The sequence below is a fragment of the Propithecus coquereli genome, unplaced genomic scaffold (assembly GCF_000956105.1).
Source record: "Propithecus coquereli isolate 6110/MARCELLA unplaced genomic scaffold, Pcoq_1.0 Scaffold88, whole genome shotgun sequence".
NCBI classification, from domain to species: domain Eukaryota; kingdom Metazoa; phylum Chordata; class Mammalia; order Primates; family Indriidae; genus Propithecus; species Propithecus coquereli.
In genome coordinates, this window is record NW_012155062.1 from 1,971,629 (window position 1) to 1,989,840 (window position 18,212).

At 33.7% G+C, this 18,212-nt stretch overlaps 1 protein-coding gene across 1 annotated transcript in view; it reads left to right on the plus strand.

The window, feature by feature from the left end:
* The window catches only part of CSNK1G3 (casein kinase 1, gamma 3), a 100,375-nt gene that overhangs the window by 69,641 nt on the left and 12,522 nt on the right, over positions 1 to 18,212 (plus strand). Inside the window, exons 6-8 of the mRNA XM_012664323.1 lie at positions 2,947 to 3,095; positions 4,088 to 4,183; positions 17,731 to 17,837. Coding sequence (XP_012519777.1) covers positions 2,947 to 3,095; positions 4,088 to 4,183; positions 17,731 to 17,837 — 352 coding nt within the window. The remainder of the gene's footprint in view (positions 1 to 2,946; positions 3,096 to 4,087; positions 4,184 to 17,730; positions 17,838 to 18,212) is intronic.

Below are 18,212 nucleotides of genomic sequence, written 5' to 3' on the forward strand. Positions count from 1 at the left end.
AATCACAGTCACACTTTTAATGTTATTAAACTTCTTTTCCTATTTTATTATTTCAGTGGAAAGAATAAGCTAAGACATATTAATACACAACTTTTCCTCCAACTTGTGTCAATAAATTTAAATGAAGGACTATTTTAGTAAGTCAAATGCTAGTTCATTGAAATATTAAAATGTTTTATTTTAGTTTCTATCAGAGGGTTATTGGCAAAATTGTTATAAATCTGCATTGCTTATGAACACCACTTGCTCGTCCTGGTATAATCCACAGAAATTGATTCCACACTGAATGACTCTTATATTACTAATAATAAAAGCAAACTTTATATATGAAAATAGAAACCTCCATTATTTTATCAGAAGTGATGGCTGATGGTGTATAGAGGTCCCCAACCTCTCCCTCCACTCCAACACTGCTCTTTTTCTCATTTGAATGGCTTTAGGTTAGGCAATGTATGCTCTGGTTGTAGCCCTCAGCCCCACCATATTCTTTGGTCTCACATTTGTGTTTTATGTCTGGCCTTTAGGGGCACCTGAATGTGAGAGCTGAGAGTTATTGCATAACAAGACTATAGTTAACTTATGTAGGGGAGTATGTAGAGGAGAAACAAAGTTATATACGAGTCTACTTCTGTCTTTAAGGAGTCACCAATCCAAAAAACAAACATACAAAAACTAGCATAGAATAAAAAACAGTGGTTCTCGCATTATTCCATGTAGATACACATTTGGAAGGAACACATTTGTACCAGTACTGGTGACTTGCTATACTACAGTTCTTTAGCAGCAGCAAGGTGAGTTCTCACCTTGCTCTAAACGAACTGTAATCAAAACCAAAGGGTTTGGGGAGATGAAGGAACGGAAAGACATGCAATCAGTTAGAAAATGCTCCTCAAGTGTTTCTGGGATGCCTCTTTCTTTTTCCTGTTTCTACCCTTTCTAACCCCTCCTCATACCTCCGCCTGAGACTTGCCAATGCAGAAAGGGTTAAATGGAATCACAATGCACAGAGCTGGCCTACAAGGATAATGATACTAGATCTCTTTTCTCTTCTCGGTGTGGTTTTGCACTGTGTCGACCTAGCAAAGATGAAAATTAAATTCCCCAGAATTCCCTTCTCCAGGTGGTAACGTGTTGGGCTGATGATAAAGAAATATATACAGTTTTTGGAAAACAGAGACACAGCATAACTCATCCCCTTCATAGGGTTTGTGCAGGGCCTCCGGGACCACTGCATTTCACATTGTCTTTGATCTGATGGTTTACCTTACTGGCATGAGAAAGTAGCCAAACTGGTAGTTCACCCAAACTCACTCTTCTCTTCATCCCCTTCAGTGTCTGAGCCCTCAGCCAGGTGCCTGAGCAGATCCCTGGTGAAGGGCTCTAGCTTTTTCTACAGATGACCAATATCACTGAGGTTATACGAGGTAAGACACAGACATGGCTTCTATTCGTTTCAGGGGGTCTGAGTAGGTCCTCATGGGTTCTTGTTTGGTCTCATCAGTCCCAGTTTATCCTCATAGGTCCAAGCTTATCCTTGCTTTGTTTCTGCTTTCCACCCAGCTGCCGAGAGCACCTACGATGCCTTCATGCCCTCCACCAAAAGCAGAGGTAACAGCTTTCCATAGAACTTCTTTACCAGCTCCTCTTCATGATCCCTAATTAGCATTTTTTTCTGATCCTTCAATCACCCCTTTTCAGATCTTTATTTCCCCAGTGTTTCTTACAACTGCATGAGGTTTAATCTTAATAATAAATCCCTTAGTCTAAATCACTCATTGTGGTTCTTCTGTTTTTCTACTCAAATTCTGATATAATTATATATTTTTTTTTACTATAACATCTAGAAGTAGAAGATTTTAAAAATATTGGTTAATAGTACTAGGAGTTAAGGTGTAGGCAGATTGGCTGGCTGTGATTAAAGCAGCCTATATAAAGGCAGGAAAAATGGGTGTACCAAAGTAAATTAGCCAGGTGATTAGCTAGGACGTGGATAGTGGGAAAGTCACCATGTGAGGAAGGTCACTGGGTACCACTTTTCTTGCCCATTGTGCTAGATGTCATGCTTACTTACTGGCTGCCAGCGAATAAATTGAAAGAGAAAAGCAGCTAGGCATAACCTGCCATCTCTTACTATAGTGATTTTCTGTGCCTTTATGGTGAAACACTCTGTTTTACTAATTGCTCACCATTTTACCTGTTGGCTTTTATGGTTTTTTCTTCTTTTCTTTCTGGAAAATATGACCTTTAAATCTGTCTGTCTGTCTGTCTATCTATCTATCTATCTATCTATTATTACATTTGGGAATTATAGGGGTATGTGGAGATTTGTCTGTTATCAAATAATCATTAAGTATGTCCAGAAATTAAGAGAAGACTTGCAGTGTGCTCCTGTGTTATGTTTTTGAGATCTATTTTAGCTTTATTTTGCTAATGTAATTTGTTAGAACACCACTCATAGCCAAGGTTAGGAATCTGAATTTTCTGTTCGTCAATGTATGTCACTGGTTCTAAAGGAAATCCAGCAAGCTAGTGCAGATGCTTTTGTATAAGTCAATTTCCACCAATATTTTAAATAAATTTTTAAACTCATGAACTGGGTGTGATGCTTTGTGATTCATCATGCATTATTAAGCTGCTAATTCAACCTCTAATACTACCTGATATTAAAAATATTATAGAATAAAAATTTTAGCTTTTCCTAATGAAATGAAGCAAAAATAGTGGTTGTTAAACTAAACCTCTCCCTTTTCTTTTTTCTATATTTCCTTTCCTCCTTTCTTCTCCCCTTTTTTATTTTGTTGTAATTGAACTCAGAAAATTTTAAGTTGCAATAGAATTTGTTTACTTTTCCATGTTTTTATAATACAGTGTGTTTTTAGACATTTAAATAATTTTATTATTGAGTATAATAGAAGTATAGTCAAATAATTTTTATATTCTTTCTAGAAGAAATGGCAACATATCTTCGTTATGTAAGAAGGCTAGATTTTTTTGAAAAGCCAGACTATGACTACCTAAGAAAGCTTTTTACTGACTTGTTTGATCGAAAAGGATATATGTTTGATTATGAATATGACTGGATCGGTAAACAGTTGGTGAGTACTCCATGTCAGCAGTCCCCAATCTTTTTGGCACCAGGGACTGTTTTCATGGAAAACAATTTTTCCATGGACTGGGGTGGGGGGATGGGGGTTAGATGGGCGGTTTCAGGATGATTCAAGTGCATAACATTTATAGTGTACTTTATTTCTATTATTATTACATTGTAATATGTAATGGAATAATTATACAACTCACCATAGGTTGGGGCCCCCTCCTCTATGCTATGCAGTAAGACTAAAGTATTTACCTTCTTTTTAATAGTAAAAATCCTTCAATTTAAAAGAGTTAAGAACAAATAACTTTTTAAAAGGATTCATTTTATTATTTTGGGGGGGACATTTCTTCAGGTAGTGCCCATATTAGTATTCTTTGAATTTTGTAAAAGTCCTACATTTGGATTCTCTGCTTTTTAGAGTGATGAGTTATTTTGAACTTTTCATCCTGATTTAGTTCCTAATGTCAAAGATACTCTTTTTGTATAATAATCTCAGTACTTTAATACTTTAGTACTTTAATACCTTTAATACCTTGATGAAAATTAAAAATTTTAATAAGCCTCAAATATTGAGTCAAATATTGAAAATAATTAATTTTATTATATTTAAACTATTTTAATTTTTTTAAATAATTTATTTATACATTAGCTTTGGAAATGAAAGACATAACCAAATATATTTTCATTGTTTTGAAATGAAAAAGTAACCTAAAAGTAATGACAGTATTAGAAGGTTTATTTGTAAAGATAAAATAAATACTTATAAAGTATTTAAATATTTAAAAACATTTTAAAAAGTAGCTATGTTCTCTTGGCTTTACCTTGTTAGCTTTAACAACGTATTTTGAGAATGATATCTTTTCTTAAAGCCTTAATTTATGTAACAGTGTCTTTTATTTTTTCCTTGATTTTTTTAAGCAGCTAAATAAATGATTTTAAATAAGATTTCTGAAGTAGAATGTGTCGATACCAAATTTTATTGTATTGTAGCCTACTCCAGTGGGTGCAGTTCAGCAAGATCCTGCTCTGTCATCAAACAGAGAAGCACATCAACACAGAGATAAAATGCAACAATCCAAAAACCAGGTTTGCTGCTCTTTTAGATACGAAATATCTTACTTTGTTTCAGTATTGAAACACGTACTTTTTTCTTCAATAAATAAAGCAGATTGAAGGATTAAAAATGCATATATTTTTAATGGATAAATTATTTCTCCTAATTTTACTATTTATTAGTTTAATAATAACATTAAAGTGTTTAATCATAAATTCCTAATGCTATAAATTCATGTAAACTTTGAGTAATATTTGATATTCTGTTAGTATGAAACTATTTGGATACCATATTGGAATGAATTTTAAGAGTACTTGATCTTACTATAGTCTAATTTAGTTCAATAAATTGTTTATTGAGTTTTTGCTATTTACAAGCTACTATTCTACACACTGTAGATATGTAGAAGTAAGGAAGACAGTATAACCAGTAAGAAATGGTTTTGTGACAAGTGGCTAAAAGCAAGATTGTAGTTATGTGCTCACTCAGACTATAGAGTCAGACATATATGGATGTGGCTTGACCCTCAACAAATTAATCTTCCAAAGCCTCAATTTCCTCATTTATAAAATGAAAATAATGCATGTTAATTCCTAGCATATAATAAGCTTTCAATCTCAACTCTTGTGATCAGTGTTATTATTATCATGCTTATTACAATAAATACAGAAATAACTACATTTCAAAGCAGAATGAGGTATATTATATGAAATATTAATAAAGTATCATGGAAGATCATATGTGGGGATCTATAAAGATTTTAAGGAAAAGGTGGCTTTTGAGATAAACCTGAAGAATGAATGAAATTTTTAAAGAGAAATGAAGGAATAAGGGCATTTTAGGGATAGTGAACAGTATAAAATATGAAACATAAGTTTAAAAATGTAGAATTGGTTTGAGGAATTGCAAGTGGTCCAGTTTGCTTGGAGCAGAGAGTAGGTAGAGATGGATTAGATGGGGAGCAGAGAGTAAGTCTGAGACAAGGCATGGAAGATCGGTTGAGAGTGAATGGTTATGTTTCCTGGGTAAGGGAATAGAAAGCTGTTGAAATTTTTGAGCAATGTTTTCATTTCTTTTTTTTTGTAAAAAGAAGTTTTATTGAAGATGTCTTTGACTTAAAAATTTTGCTGTCACCCTGAGTTTAAAAAGTGTCTAGTAGTTTTCTGTTATAATCCTTTTTGGAGAAGGATAACATGTTCTCCTTTTTTTACTTTTATATTGTGTATTCATCAGAGTATGAGCGAAGGCTAAAACAAGAAATGAAAATCAAAGGAAAGAACTCCGCTTATTAAAAACCATAGCAAAATAAAATGCTATACTTTAAGGGGTATTTAACAATATTATATTATGCTATAAAGTATAGCCAATTTAAAAGATTAATTTTAAAATTTTGACTTAGAAAAATTGGGACAATAAAGGCCCTTATATGTAAATTCATGTATAAATTAAAATTAGTTGATAGCTTGAGTACTCTGATAAGATGCTGCTCGGAAAGAAACGGCTCGGAAGTTGACACTTGAGTTTGTGTTTATAAACCAGAGTTAGTTTCTTGAATGTACTTGGAAGAAGATTAATAATTGACATTCTCCAAAGTTCTTCATTTGAACTGTTAGGTATTATAATAAGTGGAATTCTTCTTTTATTGTTGAATTAAATTATAAATTAAATATTTTAGACTTTTAATTTTCTACATGTTTTGGACATGTCTTACTAGCTGTATTGTAAGCTCATTGAGGGTGGGAACCATATTTTATTTGTGCAGTTGTTATTGAATTAAATGTAGAGAAATCCTTTAGGATAGACCTATGTCTTTAATTTGAGACCTGAGTATGTAGATTCTCATCATGATAAGAAGGTTGTGTATCTAGAAAAAACTCTTCTTAAATATCTATGAACCAGTAAACAGTTTAAGTTTTAGTAGAAACCCACAGTTCAAAATCCCAAAGGAAATAAAGGTTAATTCTTTCAAATGACTGAAACTTTTGTAATGTCTTCAGATACATGGTAACCTAGGGTCAGTGGGTTGAAAATTAGGGCATCATGAAATTCTATGTAAAATGATGGGTGTGTTTAATTGTTTAGTCTGAGGAGAGGGTGCATAGCTTTTGCTATATTCTTAGAGAGTTCTGTAACTCCAAAATGTTGCCTATTGCCCTAGATATTTTTCTCAATTTTAGCATTGTTTTCATTCTTTTATCTCATCTAGATTTGATTTTATCTATTAATAATTTATTTCAATTTAAGCTATAAATCTGCTATATTCTGGTTATGAATTTGAAATGTTTCATGAAAAGACATTAGAGAACTATCATAATTGTTTTGATGACATACTTTGTGCCACAGAGTATGTAATTTTGGATTGTACAATTTAATTGAGAAAGCTTAGTGCAGGATCATACATTCATGCGTCTACTTGAATTTAACATCTCTCCCCTAAAAGGTTGCTTTGGCCACCAGTCTGCTTAGGCTCCCTGTAGCCCAATGTGCTTGGCACTTTGTGGCAAGATTTTCTTGATTTTGGTTGAAAAAGAAAGAAAGAAAATAACACTGAAGGCTTTAGAATATGTGTAATTGTGGTAAGGAGCTAGGTAGTATTTATTATTGCAAGAACAGTAGGCTCTGAGTTGGAATTTCTGCTGTACTCCTTGCTAGCTCTATGACCATAGGGAAGTGCTTGACATCTCAATATCTTCATCAGTAAAATGTTAGATGATACTATCTATCTCAAAATGAAATAACACATATAAAGTAGCTAATGCAGAACCAAACATGTAATAAAACTTAAATATTGTATTCTTCTCCCTTTTTTGATTAGTGCTGTTCACATTTTCTTGAAACATAGAAATTGACCTCTATTAAGACACTACTCTTAATTCTACTAGTAGATTATTATGTTTGTGGTTATTGCCATGCAGATTTGCCAACAGATCTGAAAACATTAAGAATTTTTAGCCTATTTCATAGAAAAGGGTTCCTTAATTTGAACCAGATAAAAAGAGATCAAGGAAGCAAAGGGATTCACATGTGTAGGATTGTCACTTTTAAAAAAATTTGTTTGTTTATTTGGTCTTATTCTCATAGTATTCTGTACAGTGCTTCTCTTTTTTCAAAGGACTTTTCTGTTTTCTCATGTTATGCTCAAAATCAGAAATGGGACTAAGCAAGAGAGAAAATTTTTTTAGGATCTCAAGCACAGTTATTTAAGGACGATCATTTTTATCTTCTTAAAAATATCTCCTTATCAGAAAACCAGTGGGGACCTGTACCATAAAAAAATACAGTGGATGGCCTTTAGAGTGCTCATGACTTATTTGGAGTGCTTTCTTGGGCATGTCATTTTTCTCTTTTTGGTTCTTTGTTAACTTTATAAAGTTAGAGGGTGAAATCTATGATTTCTAAAGTCCTTTTACTTCTAAAATTTTATGATTCTATTTTATTTTTATTACTGATCATTACACAATTTGGCAGTTTAAAATCTCTCCATATTCCACATGCAAAGATAACTATACCTATGATTCAGAATAGTAAGGATATTTTAAATTTCCTTTTTTATGTTTGTTTTCTATATTATAAGGATGAGATGTTTAACATATTGGGTTTTTCTTCTTCCATGCATGCCATATGCATTAAATAAATGGCAGTCGGCAGACCACAGGGCAGCTTGGGACTCCCAGCAGGCAAATCCCCACCATTTGAGAGCTCACCTTGCAGCAGACAGACATGGTGGCTCGGTACAGGTATTTTCTGATTTTTGCATGAGTGATTATTTCCCAAATTTATACAACTAACCCTTTTTTGGAACTCATGGCATGATTACATATCCTAATGGAAAGTTTGTTGCTGAACTCTATCCATAATTCTATCCTTTGTTATTTAAACTAAAAAACCAAAATTAACATGGTCTAGGAAGACCACCAAGATTTTGCTTTTCTTCGTTTTTGCAAGTATATGCAACAATACTTAAGTCATACTCAGATTAGAAAAACTGTGTTACTTGAAATATGTGTTAAACTTGAGTTTACAATAATAAGCTCAATCTTTTTTAATGCTTTAAGTCTGCAGTCCCCAACCCCCGGGGCACAGACTGGTACTGGTCCGTGACCTGTTAGGAACCGGGCTGTACATCAGGAGGTGGGCAGCAGGCGAGAGCAAGCAAAGCTTCATCTGTGAAGCTTCCTTTGTATTTACAGCTACTCCCGCATCGCTTGAATCATCGCCTGAGTTCCCCTCACCCTCATCCATGGAAAAATTGTCTTCCATGAAACTGGCCTCTGGTGCCAAAGAGGTTGGGGACCACTGTTTAAGTAATATGACATTTTTGTATCTTTTCCCTTTCCTTGATTTTGCCTCCTTCAAACTTAAGCCAGGTAAATAGATATCTTTTTTCATCCTTAGTCCTTGGAATGTACTTTCTAGTTAATTGGTCAAATAAACTTGACCCTAAATTTTATAATAGAATATTTTGCTTTTATACTTGTAGAAAATATCAGATGGAGAAAATAATTTTAATGACAAGTATTTATTAAATACTCCCTTCAATAAATTGGATATTTGCATAAATTTAAAGCAGTCCCTTATTTATGATTTGTCCCTTTTTTACACACTTAGAGACAGCTATGATACTATACCCTCCCATGCCCCCTAAATTTAAAACATTTATGTGTGTTGTAGAAATAGGGAAAGATTACTAAGTCTTTTATGTCTTTTAAAATATTGGTCTAAGGTATTATAAAAGCTAGCTTAAAATTATTGCAATAACAAAATAACATTTTAATTTAGAATTTTTTTTTATATTTTGATTTTTTCTCTACATATTTTCACTTGAAAATTTTCCATTATGTTTTATCAAGTTTGCTTTTTTCTTTATATATATATTTAATCAAGTGATTTATACTCTGGATTTTATTCTTTCTTGATTTGAACTCTAAAAATTAATTCATAATTAAATCTTACGAGCCCTCATGTTTTTCTCACCATTAAATTTTAGAGGTAATTTAAATTATGTAATCAAGTATTTTTGTAGAATTTTGAAGTTTGTGGAATTTTCAGTAATATGTGATAGAAATATTTAAATAGTTCTATAAGAGTCCAGAGTGAAGGACTCAAAGGCAAGGATGCCTGAATTGTAATAGTTTTTTGATCTCAATTCATATCATTGGAAAAGCTAATTGAGCAAATTATACTCAATTTGCATAACACACACTGAATTGGGTATGTATCTGTATATGTTCATGTGTTTCTAAGTTCATGTATTTGTATTATAGAAAGTGTTTTGCTCAGAGAAATCTGCAACAATTAAGGCATTATTAGAAAGCTTTCCTACCACTTCTATACCATTGCCACGAATTTATTTTCTTAGCCTCTTCTTACTTTTATGTGATTCCCAAAGGTGGCTCATGGAATCCCTTTGCACTGTCAAGGGGTAAATAAATTTGATTGTTGGCTTAGTTACTCCAGTACTTCATGTTCTGTTGTTTCACATGTTTCACAGAGGTATTTAAAGTTTGCTCACTTCTCATTTCTCTCTAAAACTTTTCTGCCTATGGAGACTACATCTAATTTCATTCTAATATTCAAGGAGTGATCAATTTTACTTAGTAGAATTCTAGTATTACATAAAATAAACACATAGGTAAACAAAAAATATATATACTATTTTCATTGACTTCATGAATGTATTTTATAATATTAACTGACCTGTTATGATGGACATTTAAAACATTTGATTTTCATGAAAAATTTACTATCAGCCTAAGTAGGATCATGCCTGAATCTTGTCCTGTTCCAAAATAAAGACTGAATTTATTTATAATTTATAGTCTATACACTTTCAAAATTATTACAAAATTGCAAATTAAAACTAATGATAGTAAAAGGAAAGAAAAGTGCCTAAAATCTGAGCTAACGTGATTATTATAATTGAATACTATATTTTATTTTGAACAAAGGCAGAAAAGGAACAATACGTTCTATGATTCTCGTCTGATAAAGGGAAGAGATAAGGAGAAAAAACTTTTTACTAACATAAAAGCATGAGAGGAATTTGCCTTAAGGTTCTTTGTGCACTGGTCATTAAACCACCTCTTGAACAAGTTTCAAGCATTGGCTTTGCAGGAGATGCAAAGATTTTATATGGCAATTTAAAAAATTATGCTCAAATACTAAGGGCATATCATCAAATAGCTTTGCAGGAAAGAGATTTCCATAATAGATAGATAGCTATGTGGTAATGAAATGTATTATAGATTTGGGATACTCAGAATCAGCAGTTACCTAAAATGAGCCATTCTGGACCTAGGCTTTCTTCCCTAATCTGTCACTGTACTCTTTTCCATGGAACTGACAATTGCTCTCAGTACAGCACTCAAAAGCATTCCAGGCTGCTGAGAGCTGACATCCAAGATGAAATCTCTTTCAATTTTTGACCTACCGAAAGATCTTCAGATATTTGTTATTTCAGTTGTGCTTTTTATAGAAACTATTACCAGAGTCTAAATTTGAACTCCATGCCTTTCCAGAATTATTATATAACAGACCAGACATACAAGTTACCAAGTTGGTGACACTGTGGTTAAGTGCACAAGCTCTGGAGTCAGATTTGAGTTCCAATTCTGTGCCTGAGATTATTTATCAGTAAATTGAGAATATTAATAGTACTTCTACCTTATGATTTTGTTGTGAAAATTTAATTTTAAAAATGTATTTTGCATAGAAATTGGGGCTTAGGAAGTGCTAAGTAAGTAGAATCTATTCTTTTTGCAAATTAAGAAACTTGACTAGTATTTTTATCTATCTCTGGGAAGTGAAGTATAGAAGTACAATAAAAAAATTGCTAAATGGAATTTTTCTAATTTTTTTCTGTCTCTTTAGTGAAATCATGTTAATTCACTAAGCAGAAGGATACAGCTATACATTTGATAAATTTTCCCAGTCAAGAGACTAAGAATAATATTCAGCTATCTAAAAACTTTATTTGAATCTATTCTTAGCCTGTATGCATTCTGGAAAACCTCTAGGGGAATCAACTGTGCCCCCCTCTGTTCCTCCTTAGAATCATTGATAATAAATATGGATGAGAAACTTAGACCTACATCATTCAGTTCCTTGGCTGTTATCCAGCGAATATTTATATAAATGTTTACTAGGTGCTAGGCATTGTCCTGGGTTCTTTGTGTGAAAGGAAGAATATGGAGATGTGGTGCCTGTGTCCATGGGCTTCCAGTCAGCGGAGAAGGCTGACGAGTAGGCAGGGTTCCTGGTGGAGACAGCACAGGTGCTAGGAGATTGTAGAGGAAAAGCACCTAACCTGGATTTAGTGGGTCCAGATTTCCTGGGAAAAGTGATATCTAAATGGAGACCTGAAGAATCAGTAGGAGTTAATCAGCAAAAGAAGGTAGATGGGGTCAAGAGAGGAGTGTATACCAGGCAGAGAAGACAATGTGCGTACGGGTATGGAGAAGAGAGAGAGACACCTTGAGGAGCTGGTGTCTTCAGTCAAGCCGGTGTTGTTGAGAAATAAGACCAAGAGGTAGGAGGAAGCAAATCATGAAGAATCCAACAGGTCTTGTTACTAAATTTGGACTTAATTCTGAGGATATTGGGTAGCCATAAAGAGAACTAGATAGGGGACCAAATTGATCAGATTGTTGTTTTTTAAAGATGACTTTCATTGGAGACTAGCATTGAAGGGACTAAGTCAGGGACATAGCTATCAAGTCCGTAGCTGAAGAAGAATGATGGGTAGTGGAGATGAAGAGAAATGAAAAGATTTGAAAAATAATTCAAAGGTAGAGTTTAGTTGGGGATGGGAGCTGAGGAGAAAGGAAGAATTCAGTTATCCTGTTTTGATGTGTTTCTACTTGGCAAATAAAGAGCACCAAAATTACATTTTAAAGTGCACCACTGGCAGCAGATAGTGGTAATGTCTATTTCCGTTGTACCTGTGTTTTTCACTACAGCACAACTCCGTTGAGCTCAGTGCCAACTGAGAATCTGATCCTATAAAGCTGAGAGGTAACTGTAAGTAGAGGGAAGAAGACAAATATTAAGGATGTTACTGAAAAACTATTTTACACGGTATATAGTATACCTCCTGATTGTTTGGGAATCTCTTGTAGTTAGGGACAGCCTTTGGTTTGAATCTGAGTATTACGTGATTATCAGCACCTGGGGGAGAAAAGGGCAGAATCACAATAGTGCAGACATGTTGTGCATCCAGGCATCATTGAGGAAAATGAAAGAATAAGCATCAGAAGTACAAATACAGGTGAGGATAATACAAAAAGAATTAGACAAATGTGTTTTGAGATGGAAAGAAAACATATATACGTGGTTAAAAGTCAGAGGAGTAGTAGATAACATGTCTCAGTCAGTTTACAGTTTTGCTAATTTTGAATGCTGACCTTTCTAAAACACTTCTAAAACTAGTTTCAGTCTTTTCTATCATATCTCTGAAATGATAGAGTTACTAACAAGGATCAAAATCAAGTAACTATTCCAATCACATCTTTTTATTCATAGTTTTCTGGGGTACTGAAATCTGCAAAAGAGAGGTGGAGTTACATGCCTTTATTACTTAAATAGATTCCAGTTCATCTCCTTTAGTTTAGGAAATTCCTTGTCTAGTTATCACTGGGTGGGTAAATCAGCATTATGAATTTATTTTGATATTCTTTTACAATAACATTATCGGTAATATCTCCAAAGACTGGAATGCTCAAAGAAAATAATGCTCTAATTAATGCCTCTGTAAGTGAAAGTTAAATTGAAAATTCATTTTGGTTTATCTTTATTGAAAGTGAGTAAGAATGTCACTATGCTTTGGGGTCATCTTTTGGAATATGAAGAATATCAATTATAACTCTAGCTGTAGTTTTTAGAATATGTAAAAAGTTGATTTCATATAGTACATGTGTACCACAGCACAGGTCTAGTAAACCCTTTGGAAATTACTCTGTTAACTATATCTCATTTATTAGTGTGCTTTATTATAGATGCCTTTTAGAAAAAGCTGAATATATAATAAAATATATAATGTTTTAATATTTATAATACATTTATTGGATAGATGGAGATTTGTGTAATATATTAAACCTCTACTGTGCACTTGGTAAACCATGCTTACAAGAAATCAAATAGAAATTAGGAAGATAGTAGTATAACTAATTTGTGTGAATTCATTATATTTGGAAAGTATATTAATTGGCTTTTAAACATCATCGACTATAAAGATACTATGTGTTATCTCTGTACTCTAAAGTCTGTGAGAATGATGTCTTTTGGAATTAGATTTCACAGGGACCTGTGAAGTAAACCATTATTTGTCTCTCACACTTACCTATGGGCTATTTCCTCAAAAAGCCCTCTTAAATTCTGACAGTAAAACTGGAGTACAGTTGCCTTTTTTTTTAACTTCTTAAAATAAGAACCGTGCTAACTTTTTTGTCAAATTGGGAATGTCAGAAGAAATTTCTTTAAGAACAACAACAAATCTGTAAAACATCTGAATTATTTTTTGAAATGTCAAACCTCAGAAGATCTGTCATTTTTAATACACTTTTATTAAAGAAATCAGCCTGATGAACACTACTATTTCAGAGGCTTTTATCTTCTAGTTCAAGTTATAATTCTAGAAATGTCACCTAAATAGAATCATTCTCTAGAATTTGGCTTATAAAAATAATTTATGTATATTTGTTTGATTGATTGATTTAGGCTTCCCAGAATGTAATGACACATTATTTACAATATTATGTGTTTATCTCTCCTTTGTAAAATCCCTTTGGAAAAAGACCACTAATTTTAAGTGAAAAGTTTTAATACAATGATACACTCTCAAGTCACTGGTGTTAAATAGGACAACTTTATAGGGGACAACAGCAGTATCTTATCTTTACTCTGTTACCACACAGATTCTATTCTGACTTTGGGATACTGGCCTCTACTTAGAGTGTTAGGGAATCTGAGAAACCCTGAAAAAATTACTTCTTTCTGAGAGATGTTACTTATTTCTGATCTAGTTCTGATCAACCAGGTAAAATGGGATTTGAAACATTTCAATAAAATACAGTTTACCAAAGTTAGATTTGAAAGTTCTTCATCTGTGAACTGAAATAAATCAGATTATATAATTATAATGTATACATGGTTAGTGTTTCTGGAAAGGATGTAGTTACTGTTGCTGGAATTCAGAATACCTAGGGTTTAAATTTTCAATTATGCTTCTTAAAATAAGGGAAGACTTGTTAGAGGAGCTTGCCTGTAAGTTGAGGTGGAGTCCCTGCCGCTATCTAGGGCCATTAAACAAAAGGGAGAAAAAGAAACCTGTTAAATATTACGTTGAGGGAAGAACAGTAAAAATTGTTCAGTTATTGGTTTATCTGCTGTGCACAAGGCACTCTGTCGTTAAATGTAGTGAAGAATATATAAGATAAGAATACTCCTTTCTAGCTACTTTCCATTTTAGTGCAGAGGCTCTGACATTTTTGAAATTAAAAATAACCAAATTATGTTCAATAATTAGAACAAATTATTTTTTAAATGTTTTCAGAAAGAGGAAGAAATAAAGAGAAAAAATTGACAGCTCAATAGAATGACAGAAAGGGGGAAGCAAGTGCTCCAGAAACAGAGAGGCACACTCAGATGTAAGAGTATTCTTTTCCTTGGGTTGCCTCTGAAGATGATCAAGGCAGTTTTATATGTTTTCAGCTATAGGCACAAATGTAGTATTCATTTTTAAGTACTTGTTCTACATAGGATACAGGAAACTGAGTTTCCTTAATTCCCAAATTAACTCAAATATGTTGGTTGATTTCTATTTACTTTTCTTGGAGTTGGGGAGAGGGGCCTATTTCTCCACACTAGACTATTACATCTATAGGAGCAGGAGTGTTAGTCTGTCTTGTTTACTGTGGTATTCCAAGTACCTAGAACCGTGCCTGGCATGTTGTAGACTCTCAGTAAAAACTTTTGAATTAATTACATTTTAGAAATGTAAGATTCTATAAATAGTGCTTTTAAGTCTAACAGGCAGCTGTCAACTCTGGTGTCCATGCCTTTGATATATGAACTTTTTTTTTTTTTTAATAAAGAGATTAGATAGTGAGTGGTTAGAGGGAGCATCAAAGATGAGTCTTAGATTTTGAACCTAGAAGTCTGGGAATATGGTAGGGCTTTAAATGAAATAGGAACCATAGAAGATACTAGATTTAAGAGGGAGTAGGATAAATTTAATTTCAGAAATACAGAGATGTCAGACTTGGGCCAGGAAACTGAAGATATGGGTGAGTGGTTACATATGTAACCACCTTTACATAGAGGCGATAGTTGAAGCCATGATTGTAGATGAAACTATTAATATTGCAGTAATGACGACCACCGTTTATTGAGCTCTTGCTATATGCCAGGCACTGTGCTCTATATATTGATATTTATGTATTAATTTCATTTCATCCTCATATCAACCTTGTTAAATAGATACTACTCTTTCCCATTTCATAGTTTAGAATACTGAGGTTTAGCAAGATAAAGTATCTTTTCCAGCGTCACGTAGATGATAAGTGGTAGAGCTATGTTTTGAGTCTAGACCCATCTTACTCCAGAGTCATCAGCTGGCGCCAAGTGATAAAGCTGCATAGGAAAATGAGGAACTGAGCAGAGTGCACTAAATACATTTTCTAGGAATCACTGGTGACCTTAAAGAAAATTATTAGAGTTCTGATGTAGGGATAGAGATCAGATTGCAGGGAGTTAAGGAATAAATGAATGGAAAATTTTGTAAAAATGGAAGTGGTGAGTTATGTTTTTTCCCCAAGAAGTTTAAAAATAAGGGGAAAGGAAGAAATAGGACCATAAGGTGAATTTGCAGGGACAAGAGAATTTGGGAATTTCCTTATAATTTTTATCATGTTTTAGGATGTGATTCATGCATGCATGCATTCATTAATTTCAACAAGTATTTATTGTGTGCCTGCTCCATGCCAAGTGTAGTGGGGAAAAGACAAGGTTCCTATTGTCATGGAACTTAGTTTTAATGGAGGCAGGGGTGCAGAGGTGGGTGTCAAGAAACAAATAAATAAGAAAATAAATAAGAAAAATAGCAACTCGGATAAATACTATGCAAAGAATTAAAAATAGGTTATAACATGAAAGACTGTGTCTACATGGAAATTTATATTGTGTGATAGAAAAGGTCTGTTTTAGAGATGCTCTTTGTGAATGTAAAAGATAAGAAGACAGCCAATAGGGAGGAAGAGAATTCTAGACAGTGACAGTAGAGAATGCCAAGTCTTTAAAGTGGAAGAAAGCTTGACATATTGGATGGAGGCTAGTGAGCTACAGGGAAAGTGGTATGAAATCAGAAGTAGGGGCTGGGTGTGGTGGCTCACACCTGTAATCCTATCACTTTGGGAGGCTGAGGCAGAAGTTTCACTTGAGGCCAGGAGTTTGAGACCAGTGTGGGCAACATAGTGGGACCTCATCTCTACAAAAAATAAAAAAATTAGCTGGACATAGTGGCACGTGCCTGTAGTCCCAGCTACTCGGGAGACTGAGGCAGGAGGATTGCTTGAGCCCAAGAGTTAGAGGAGGCAGTGAGCTATGAACGTGCTACTGCACTCCAGCTTGGGTGACAGAGTGAAATTCTGTCTAAAAAAAAAAAGAAAAGAAAAAGAAATCAAAGGTAGGCAGGAGGCATCATCACATCATGTGGGACTTTGTCAGTTGGTGTAAGGAATATAGATTTTTTTATTCTAAGTGAAGTGGGAAGCCAACAGTTGGAGAGTTTTAAGCAGGGAGTTATACATGATCTGATTTATATCTTAAAAGGAACACCCTAAACTGCTATGTGGACAGTACATTTTGTGGGAGGTGAGGACAAGTAAAAGCAGAAGACCAGTTAATAGGCTTTTGTCCATAAGAGATCATGGTGGCTTGGACTGGAGTCCTAGTAGTAATAGAGATGGTGAGAACTGATTAGATAGGGATATGTTTGGGGTAGGATTTAACAGGACCTACAGATGGGTTAGATGTGGGGTTTAAGTTGAAGAGGAATCACAATGACTCCTGCGTCTGAACAACTGGGTGAATGAATGGTGTTGCCCTCTATTTAAATGGGCAATTTGAGATGGAGACCTGAGCGTGATTAGCGATTGAAGTGAAGGGTCCATTGGAAGGAGCAATATTGAAGTTTCAAAGGAAAGTAATTTATGATGTAGCAAGGTGCCAAAGGACGTGGGTACACAAGAAGAAACTGATTGAGACATAAGTGTAGGTATTAGCCTTAAAAACCAGAGGCAAAGAGACACAAGACAGAAATTTCAAGATGGAAAGGAAATGTTAAAAAGCACATATTAGATTACCCTGATCTTTAATAAAATGCTAAAACTATTATTATATTCAATTATGAATAGCTACCTACAGCTACCTACTAATTGTTTTGTATTCCTCATATTAACTTTCTAATTTAAATACTTTAACCTTAATTATGTTCACCATTGTATAACCTATTATTTAATGTGTATGTATGTTTGTGTGTGTATGTGTGTATATATATATAAATTTTTTTTTTTTCTTTTTACAGGTCGTAAGTTCTACAAATGGAGAGTTAAACACAGATGACCCTACTGCAGGACGTTCAAATGCGCCCATCACAGCCCCTACCGAAGTAGAAGTGATGGATGAAACCAAGTATGTATTTGTTTTGCTTGTTTTAGTAACTTTTTGTTCTTAAACTATGCATGTTTGAGATTTACAGTCATACAATTATTTCAGGAAATTTTTTCAGGGAATAGGTGCATGCAGTTGTATGCTTAATTATTTTAATTACAAAGTTTAAAATTGTGCTATTTCAGTAAATATTTTAATAATACAAAGATAGTTATTTAAGATCTGTGTTCAAATTCTCATTTAGAATTAACAGCATATTTTTAGCTTTTGATTTTTAGGAGTGTTGATACATGAAAGTTATAAGAGATTAGATAGTGAGTGGTTAGAGGGAGCATCAAAGATGAGTCTTAGATTTTGAACCTAGAAGTCTGGGAATATGGTAGGGCTTTAAATGAA